This window comes from Athene noctua, chromosome 1, assembly GCF_965140245.1.
Source record: "Athene noctua chromosome 1, bAthNoc1.hap1.1, whole genome shotgun sequence".
Lineage (NCBI taxonomy): Eukaryota > Metazoa > Chordata > Aves > Strigiformes > Strigidae > Athene > Athene noctua.
The window spans coordinates 176,291,966-176,301,774 of record NC_134037.1 but is presented as its reverse complement, the minus strand read 5'-3'; the positions used below and the strand labels follow the sequence as shown (position 1 = coordinate 176,301,774).

The 9,809-nt window shown below is 67.0% G+C and overlaps 1 protein-coding gene across 1 annotated transcript; it reads right to left on the bottom strand.

Annotated features, from left to right (window-relative positions):
• Positions 1-1,893: 1,893 nt before the first annotated feature.
• Positions 1,894-9,146, bottom strand: ARX (aristaless related homeobox). The gene is made up of 5 exons (XM_074929682.1): positions 8,954-9,146; positions 7,124-7,829; positions 5,872-5,917; positions 3,567-3,901; positions 1,894-2,467 (listed from the first exon to the last, which is right to left on the bottom strand). The coding sequence occupies exons 1-5, from the start codon at positions 9,144-9,146 to the stop codon at positions 2,227-2,229; spliced, it is 1,521 nt and encodes a 506-aa protein (XP_074785783.1). The 3' UTR covers positions 1,894-2,226.
• Between the last annotated feature and the right edge of the window lie 663 nt (positions 9,147-9,809).

Sequence of the window (9,809 nt, the reverse complement as noted above, 5' to 3'; positions counted from 1 at the left end):
AAGGGTCGCGGCGGGCTCCCACGCGCGGTGGCGGCTCCGGCGGCGTTTCGCGGGCGGCGGCTGCCGGAGCCGGGGCGGGGGGCGGCCCGGGCCCCCTCGGTGCGCTCAGGTGCCCGGGGAGGGGAGGCGGGCTCTTCCCCGGTCGCCGGACCTCCGGGCTGCCGTTGTGGAGCGATGCCGCCGGGAGACCAAATCACCCCAGACAACAAAAATCACCCCAACAACCCGCGCGCCGATGGCCCGCTCCGGCTCCCCGCCCGCTGCCCTCGGAGGGGCCGGCGCTGGGCCGGGGGGTACCGGGGCCCTTCGCGGCGGGAAAGGGAAGCGGGGTGGCCGGGAGCCTGCCGTCCCTGCGGGGGGGTTTCACGCGTTTCTGCTCCGTGGAAGAGGCAGACGAGAGCGCTGCGTCCAAAAAAAAGAAAAAGAAAAAAAAAAAAAAAAAGGGTGGAAAATAGAGAACCGAAAAAAAAAAAAAAAGTTCAGCCCGGGAGTCAAGGAACGGGCACGGAGAAACTTTGCTGCCCCCCAGGTGGGATGCGGGATGCGGGGGGGACACGCAGAGCGCTCGCCCAAATCCCAGTTACACCCCCACACACACACACACACCCCCACCCTCCCCTGACTTTCGACAGCGGTGGAGTCAGGGGCTGCCCCATCCCCGCCCGGGGGGGGGCGTGGGGCGGCTTCCCGCGGTGTGGGGCAGCTGGCACCGGGAGGCGACACCGGCGCCCTCCTCGGCGGCGCCCGGGGCGGGGCGGGGACGGGGGGGGGGGGGGGGGGGGGGGTGCACGACACGGCGCCCACGGCAGAGAGCGGGCGGGTACAGCCGTGGGTGATCCCCGGCCCCCGCGATCTGCAAATCCCCTTGGCAAACGCCCGCCCCGGCTCTGGCAGTCGCCCCCGGCCAAGCCACCCGCGCCTCCCCACGTCCCGTGGGGGTTCCCCGGCGGCGGGGGGGGGCGGTGCGCGGTCCCCGGCCGCCGGGGCTCAGCCCCGGGCGCCCGCGGCCCCGCAGCACCCGCAAAGACCGGGCGTCTGTCTTTTGCTTTTGTTCCTTTTTTTTTTTTTTTTTTTTTGTTAAACATATATTTTTGTTTATTTTCTGAACGTGGCACTTCTCCACCGGATAGCAAGGAAAAGTGTTAACAATAACGACATTACACGGAAAAGTACTGTACCATCGCCTCTTGAGGGTTTCAGAAACCTCTACAGTTAATAAGTTAAATAAAGGGTTTGTACATAAATATTTGTCTAGAAACCCTATTATATCTACAACACAGTAAGAATCTACAGAATGACAAACTTTTACAACACTACACTGAGTGCAATTGTTTTATAACATTTCAAATATACAAAGCTCTGTTCTTTTTTATAACAATGGTATGTACAGAATCAATAATCACAGTTTAGTGACTTAAACAGTCCATATTCTAGCAGTGTATTTCCCTTTGGTTTGATATAAAAACCTTGGTTGGTGTAGTGATAAAGAATATAACAAGAAAAAGATATACCCTTTCCCTTAAGTGCACTGGTTATCTTACAGCATCAAATTTACGTTCAGTCTGCACTGGCAGCATCCTTGGTTAGTGTATGCAGCTCGCTGCATGAACATGTAAAATAGTTCTCTCCAGTGCTCCTAACAGACCAACTTAACATCCTAGGATGTTATTTTAAGAAAATGTGGGTAGCTTGCCCCCCTCCCTTTGCTTTTCTTTCGTTCTTTCTTAATTACAATTCTATTTGTTTCTTTTTTTTTTTTTTCTTGCCAGATAAACAGAAGGAAAAATATTTAGTGTACGTAATGCTAATATATAATAACTTTTATTAGGGCTTCTTTTTTTTTCTTTTTTTTTTTTTTTTTTTTTCCCTTAATGCTCAGAGAGGAAATGAACACGTTGTACATTTAAGAAATGTACCAGCCAAGGAGTTACTTATTCAGGAGCTTGCAAGTGTCGGCTCACCCGTGTGAGGGCTGACGCAAAAGGCGCTCGCTGTCTCCGCGTTCCCAACTGGAGAACCTACCCCAGGCTCCGCTGCTGGTCCTCCTGGGTTTGTTTTTTTAACTGTTATTATTACTGTTTTTTCCCCCCGTTTGGTCTTGATTCATGCTGTCTGAGGTGACCTTTCCTCATTCGTGTATTCACTTCCCTCCTTTCTTCTCCCCCTCTCTTCTCCCCCTGCCCCCTCGGAAGAGCCGGCCCGGACCCCGAGGGCGGCCCCCGTGCCTTAGCACACCTCTTTCCCCGTGCTGCTCCCGGGGAGGATGTTGAGCTGGGTGAGCTGGGCGGCGTGTTCCTTGGCCTTCAGCCGCAGGGCGGCGATGCTGGAGGCCCGCCGGTCGGCGGCGGCGCTGGCCGGGTCCCCCAGCCCCGCCGAGCCCACCGCGCCCTCGGCGGCCGGCGCCGGCTGCCGCAGCAGGGCCGCGGCGCTGGAGGCGCTGCCCAGGGGGGCCATGGTGGAAAAGAGCCTGTAAGGGAAGCAGAGACCGCCGTCACCGCCGCGCCGGGGCCCGCCCGGCCCCGCTCGCCTCCTTCCCCGCCCGGCGGGGACGCGGCGGGACGCGCCCTCGCTGGAGAAAGCCCGACGCTGGAGGGCTAAAGCACCGCCGAGGCTGGTTCTCCCCGACTCGTCGCCGGCGGGGACAGGCCCCGGGGCGCCTTTTTCCCGAGCTAGCGCCAAAAAAATAAGGGACCCCTCCGGCCCGGCGAAGGCTGCGCTCGCCCCGTCCGTCAGCCGGGCCTCTGTCCCCTCCACCCGCCCCGGCGGGCCAAGCCCCGGCCCCTCTGCGCGCCCCGAGGGGGCGGCCCCGGCCCCGGGGGGTTCCCCGGCTTTGGCCGCGGACACGCAGCGTGGCAGAGCGTGGGGACGGAGCGCGACGCCCGCCGACGCTCGCCCCGGCCCCAGCCTCTCCAAGCCGTTCAAACACACTCGCGCCGGCGGCGGAGAACCTGCCCGAGCCGGAGCCCCCGGGGGCGCGGCCGGCGGCGCTCACGGCTTCGGCTCGCCCCGATCCGCCGAATGCCGGCAACCCCGCGCCCGAGCGAAGCAGAGGCCGCGAGGACACGCAGGGCAACCCACGCCTTTATAGTTTCTGCGTGGGGGCACCGATTTCCGCGGGCCCGCCCCGCGGGGACCCTGCTCCGTCCTTGCGAGCTGCGCGGCCCCGCGGGGGCGCCCGGGCTCCCCGCAAACGCCGCCGCCCAGAGCCGCCGTGCCCACGGACCGGCCGCCCCCACGGGGGACCCGTCGGACCCGCGGCGGCGGGGGGGGGCGGGGGCGTGAGAGACGCCCTCGCCCAATGAGAGGCCGTGGCGGAAGCACGTGACCCGCGCGGCGCCCAATCGGCGCCGGCCGCCGGCGCTCCAAGTGCGAACGCGGGGCGGCCCGCGCGAGACGGGTCCCGCGTGGGGACGCCCCCCCAGCCCCCCCCCCCCCCCCCTTCCCCGGCGGCGCGGGCCGGGCCCCCACGCGCGGGAGCGGCGCTGAGCTCCGCGGGCGCCGGCGCTTCCCCCGCCCCTGCCCCGAGTGTCCCCCGCGGTGGCGGGTCGCGCGTGGGCGGGCGGTACCTGCCGAAGGCGGGGCTGATGAAGGCGGGGTGGCGGAACACGGCCGCCCCCAGGAAGGTGCCGAGGCCGAGCGGGGTCCCGCCGGGGGGCAGCGCCGCGGAGCCGGGGGGCGGCGGCGGCAGGCTGGGGAAGGCGGCGGCCGCGGCGGCGGCGGCGGCGGCGGTCCAGGCGGAGTCTAGAGCTGGGTGATGAGGAGGGAAAGGACTAGCATCAAGGTATGGACTGAGGGGGTGAGTTGCTGACAGGGGACCAGGGAAAGGCAAACCTGGGGGGTGTGTCTGAGCCCCAGCCTTTTCCCTCTTCCGCCACTTAGCCCTACGGTTCTGGAACCATACCTGAAAGCCAAAAGAAAAACCGGTTTTAATACTCCCGTCCGCGCCCCCGGCGGGCCGAGCCCCGCGGCAGCCGCGCTCCGGCCCGACGGCGCCGCTTCTCCGCCGCGCGGGGGGCGCCCCGACACGGCCCACGCGTGTCGGCGCCGCAGCCCCGGCCGCTGCCGACCACCCCGGCGGCCCGCGGGCGGCTCTCGGCGGGGGCCCCCGGCCCGGCGCCCGGCCCCGGCTTCCGGGCGGCCGCGGCCGTTGAAGGCCCCGCCGCCGGCGGGGAGCGGCGCTTCGCAGCAGCGGGAAAGCGCTTTCCCCGTGGGACCACGCGGGTTTTCATCCCGCGCCCACAGCGCGAGCTGCGCGGCGCTTTTTTTCCGCTAATGGGAATATTTACAAACGGTGTCTTTGGGGGTGACGGACTAGGGGGTTTTGTTTGTTTGTTTTTCTCCACACCCCCACCCCCCCCACCCCCGCTTCGAATTTAGAGCGAGAGGAATAAAAATCTTGATTTCACTAACGGCTGAAACGAAGAAATAATTTGCGAGGCAACCAAAGCAGCAAATATACGTCTCCGGGCTGCCCTTTTAGGATCTATTTTACAAAAGTTAGTTAGGACGCAGCCGCACCGCCGACCCTTTTGCCTCTTCTCCCCCTCCCAGAAAACAAAAATCGTGAACTAACACGGTCTTAAAATAGGAGAGAGGTAGACATAAAATACCGCCTTTCAAATGGAAAGGAAATATTCGCTTAATAACCAAGTGCGAGGCATCACGGGCACCCAAGGAGACAGACTTTGAGCGAGACGCACACACTTGTCAATTTGTCAATTTTTTCGGGCTGGTGCGGGCCGAGTTCTCCCCATTAGGCTCGGCTTTGTAAGCTCAGCGTGAGATTCCTTCTCTCCGGGAAGCGCGAAAGGCAGCCGCGCTGCGGGTCTCTCCCCAGAGCTGTACAGCCAAGACCGATCTTCACGCGCGCCCATCGGGGTACCCACGCAAGAAGAGGCATCGCGTTAGCGGGGAAGCCAACCTCCTGGCACGGAGGGAGAGTCTCTCCCAGCTAAAACTCAATTAGCAAGCTGTCCTCGCTGCAATTCGCCCTTATTGAATTAATAAGGCTGAGTACACCCAAAGGTAAACGAAGGGACTCTCATAATTCATATTCCCTTAATTACATCTTCTCCCGTGAATAGAGAGGAGAGAAAGGAGGTGTCTTTCTTTTTTAAAAGTTATTTAACTTTCCCACGACTCGTTCCCCTGAGCTGAAAATACTGATTTGCTGTCACATCTCTGTTTGACAATGGAGAAATGTGTCAACAGAAAGGAGGGGACAAATCTCATCATTAGCCTCTCTAATGCAAGAAGCTGTTGTGTATTAAATGAGCCATATGGAATTTATTATGCTTTATCAGCGCCCGATTTTAACTGTAAAGTGATTTGCTCAGCTTCAAACCCAGAGACATCTGTTTTCTGTTGGCAATCAGGGCATCCCAATGTTTATCGTCTCTTTGGTTATGAGACCCGGGTTGGGAAATGCACTCTGGTATGGGGCGGCAAACACCTTTAATAGCATTGCACTCACTCACTATTAGATCAATGTAGGCTTATTGCTATCAAAAATGGGAAATCAAATAGCATTAGCCAGCTCCTTGTGCAGGCGGAGAGGAAATCAAACAACATTTCGCCTTCAAATGGCCCTGTTTGTTCTAGCGCTAAGTGGGCTTTTATGAAGCCCGATTGGAGATTCGATGGCAGCCAAATACCCGGCTTGCGGCCGAGCGGGTCTCTAACAACCCGAGCCCCGTGGGGCCCCGCGTTTTAATCACACGGGGGTTCGCCGGCCGATGGCTCGGCCCTGCCGGGACCGAGGGGCGCCGCCGGGAAGGGCCGGGGACACACCCCACTCCCCCCCTCCACCGCTCCCCGGCCCCGGGCGCCGCCGAGAGACGCCCCGGCCCCGGTCCCGCCGCCGCCACTCACCTGCACTCGGGCTTCGGTCAGATCGAGCCTCATGGCCAGCTCCTCCCTGGGGGAGACACACACGCCGCCGTCAGCCCGGGGCACCCCGAGCCGCCCCCCAACCCGCGGCTCGGCGCGCCCAGCGGGCCCGACGTCCCGGTGACCGGCGGGGGGGGCGAGCAGGGCCGGGCCGCGGGCGGACACCGCTTGCCACCGCCCTCAGCCCGGCTCAGGGAGGCCCCGGCCGGGCGCCCGTCGGGACCCCCGAGTTTCGGCACCCCGCTCCCCGCCACAAACGCGGCGGAAGCGGAGGGCGGCCGAGCCGCCCCGCGCTGCCGTTTCCCCTGACACGATTAAGGCAAATCGGAAACCACTCAGGCGGTTGAAAACCGCTCGTCAGCTCCGCACGCCACAGAGGAGCCCTCCCGGCGTAACCGGGACCCCGCCGCCGCCGGGCCGGCTCCGCGCCGGCCGGGCACGAAAAGCCCCGGAGAAAAAGCCAAAGCCGTAAAAATACCAACGAAAGAAGCGCGATCTGTTCATACGCGCCCCCGGGCAGCCGCTCCCACCCCCGAGGGGAGCCCCGCGACACCGAGGGCGGGGGAACAAAACGCCCCTCGGCTATCTCCCCCATCCCGCCACCGCCCCCGACAAAACAAACGAGAAACCGGGAGGGTCTCCTTGGTCGAAAAATGCAGCTCTGGGGGCTCCCTCCCCGGGGCTGGAGGCCGGGGGCAGTTATTTTAGGGCGGCGCGGGGAGCAACTCTCTCCCTGCCTGCGCTTCCCGCGGAGGAGCCGCCGGCCAGACCCCCCGCCGCGGGGCTCCCATTTTCAACGGTAAAGTGCCCCCGAAAAGGCGGGCAGAGCCTCCGGGCACCGAGGGGCCCCGACGTGCCGGGCCGGTATTTTTAGGCAGCGGCGCTTTGATCTGTGCCCCTGCCGGGGCTTCCCCGGGCTGGGCCAGGCTCCAGCTCCCCCCGGGGAGCGCGTAACCGATCCCGGTGGCGGCCGCGGCCGGGGGGGGGAGGAGGGCAGTGGGTAAAAATAGCCCCCGGCGGCGGCCTCCAGGCGGGCCTGCCCGGGCGCTGCCGGCCCTGGGTCCCCCCTGGGCCCGGCCCTGCTCCCTGTCCCCTCCCAGCCCGGGGGTGCCCGCGGAGGATTCACCCCCGGGGGCGGTTCGGAGGCGGGGGCGCAGCACGCCGCGGCCCCGTCCCCTCCCGTCGCCCCGGGGCTCGCCCGCTCCGCGCTCGGCCGGGGCCCCGGCGCCGGTACCTGGTGAAGACGTCGGGGTAGTGGGTTTTCTGGAAGGCCCTCTCCAGCTCCTCCAGCTGGTAGCTGGTGAAGGTGGTGCGGTAGCGGCGCTGCTTCCTCTTGAGCAGCCCCTCCTCGGAGTCGCTGCCGGCCGAGAGGCAGACGCTTTCCTCGCCGTCCTTGCCCTCACCGTCCTCGGGGTGCAGCAGCAGCTCCTCCTTGGGGGACAGATCCCCGCCCTCCGCCCCGGGGGCCGCAGCGGCGCCCCGGCGGGCCTCCTTCAGCAGCCCCCCGCCGTCCTCGCCCAGCAGCTCCTCCTCCTCGTCGTCCTCCAGCTCCTCTTCCTCCTCGTCCTCCTCCTCCAGCATCTCTTCGTCCTCGTCCTCCTCCTCCTCCTCGGCGGCCGGCGCGGCGGGGCCCGGCCGCTCCTCGACGTGCGCGGCGGGGCTGCCCAGCTCGTCCCGGGCGGGCGGCGGCGCCACGAAGGGCGCGTTTTCGCGGTAGCTCTTGCTGCGGCTGATGCTGACCTGGGGCGCCTGGCTGATCTTCAGCGTGTCCCACGGGGCGGCGGCGGGCACGGGGCCGGCGCCCCCCTCCGGACGGTCCCCCCGCGGCCCCGCCGCCCCCGGCGGCAGCAGCCGGCCTCCGCCCGGCCCGTAGAGCCGGCGCAGTTTGGGGGGAAGGTGCAGCTCGGCCGGCTCGAAGGGGGGGCTGCCCTTGGGGGACCCTGCGACGGAAAGCGGAGGGGGGGGGGGGGGGGGGGAGCGGTGTGCGTGTGTTATGCGGCCGCAGCAGTCGGACGGGGCGGGCAGGGGTGGGGGGGAGAAGGGTGCGGAGGGAAGAGAGAAGGGGTGGGGGGAGAGAAAGAGAGACACGGTCAGTGGGATCAGCGCGAAGAGCCCAGGGCAAGACCCCAACCCGGCAACCCCCCTTCGGGCGCCGATTTCCACCCCGCTCCGAGATAAGACACCCCCCACCCCGTACCCTCAGACCGGCCCCTGCCCGCGCCCCTGCTCCCGGCTTGGGAAGAAACTCCTCCCGGCCGCGGAGCCCGGCTCGGCGCCCCGCTCAGCGGCGGGACGGGCGCCTACGGCGGGGCTGGGCCGCATCGTGTGTGTCCCCGTCCCCCCCCCTTTGCCTCGGCCCGGCGGCCCGCGGCTCCTACGCTTCTTCATTTTTTTTTTTTTTTCCCTCCTCGGTTTGTTCCCCTCTCCTATCGTCTCCCCCCGCCCCCCAAGTTTCCTTTTGGTTTTGGAGAAAAGAGACGCGCCTGGCTGTGAACGCCGGGAAAAGCGTGAGGGAGGCCGCCCGTGGGCGCCGGGGCTTCCCGCGGCCCCGGGCGGGGGCCGCTCCCAACTTCGGGCCGGGGGCGGCGGCTGCCGGCGCCCCGTTATTGCCGCCCTGCCCGCTGCCAGGCGCGGCCGCCAGCTCCCTCGCCGAGATCCGTTACAGGCTTAAGGCGACCGGGCGAGCCTTTCCCTGCACGGATCACAGCTCGCAGCGGTTTATTTCAGTTTAACAAAAAAAAAAATTATACATCTATCGAAAGCAAGAGCAACCTAACGCGGAGGTACCCGATCCGCACAGCATTAACCAGGACGAAATTCGGGCACGGAGCTGGCCGCGCTCCCCGGCAGCACGGCTGCCGCTGACGGTCGGGGTAACGGGATAAGGGCGGCCGCGGCTCCGACGCGGCGCCTGGCCGGGCGGGCGGGGAGCGGGGCCGGGGCCGAGACGCGGGCCGCGCGGGGAGGGAGGCGACAGCCCCACACGGGACGCAGCCGGCCCTGCCCCGCCCGGCGCTGGGGAAAAGGAGCGGGGCGAGCGGAGCGGGGCGGCGGCGAGGCTTACCTTGCGCGGCCTTGTCGGTGTCGGGGCGGGCGGCGATGGCGGGCAGGCCGGGCGCGGCGCCGAGCAGCCGCACCTTGCAGGGGCTGCGCCGGCCCAGGATGCTGTCGATGCAGTAGGAGGACAGCAAAGTTGGCGATTTACTTTTGCACTCGGGGCGCTCGGCGCAGCTCTCCTCCGGGTAGGGGCCGCTCATGGCGGCGGCGGCGGGGCCGTGCCGTGGGGCCGGGGCGGGCTGCGGCGGCGCGGACGCCCCCGCGGCGCTGCCCTCCCTGTGCCGCCGGGACGCCCGTCACGGGGGGAGTGAGCGGCGGCCGCGGCGCTCTTGAGTCCCCTCGGCTCCACGTGCGGGCAGCCGCCCCCTGATTGGCTCCCGGCGGAGGCCGGGCGGCCGCCGACAGACGGCGCCCGGCAAACCCCGGCTCGGACCGCCCCGGATCGGCGCCCGCCCCGCGCCCCGCCCCGCCCCGCCCCCGCGGGCACCCCGCTCCCCGGGGGCGGCGGGCGGCGGGGAGCCGCCCGCGGGAGGCAGCCGTCGGGGGCGGCGGGCGGCGGAGCCCCCGCGGCACGCCTCGCCTCGCCCCGGCCCGGCCCGGCCCGGCCCGGCGGGGGTGTCCCCTCACGCCGCCCCGACGGCGGCCGCGCTCCCCAGCCAGCCCGGCTCGGCCCCAGCCCCGGGAGGTGCCCGAGCGGCACGGCGTGCGCCCCGCCGGGGGGATCCGCGCCGGGTTTTTCCCCCCGGCGGCCCCCCCCGCCCGGCGCAGCGCGGCGCAGGCGGCCGGTGTTTGTTTAAAAACACCGGGGGCCGCCACGGGGGTTGTGCCGAAACGAACACCTGGGCAACGCCCTCGGGGGCGAC

Excerpts from the sequence above, each read along its gene's own strand:
- ARX (XM_074929682.1), bottom strand. The coding sequence starts at position 9,146 with ATGAGCGGCCCCTACCCGGAGGAGAGCTGCGCCGAGCGCCCCGAGTGC. Across the intron at positions 5,918-7,123 it reads TACCCCGACGTCTTCACCAG|GGAGGAGCTGGCCATGAGGC; the intron begins GTACCGGCGCCG and ends TGTCTCCCCCAG. Across the intron at positions 2,468-3,566 it reads ATCAGCCCCGCCTTCGGCAG|GCTCTTTTCCACCATGGCCC; the intron begins GTACCGCCCGCC and ends CTTCCCTTACAG.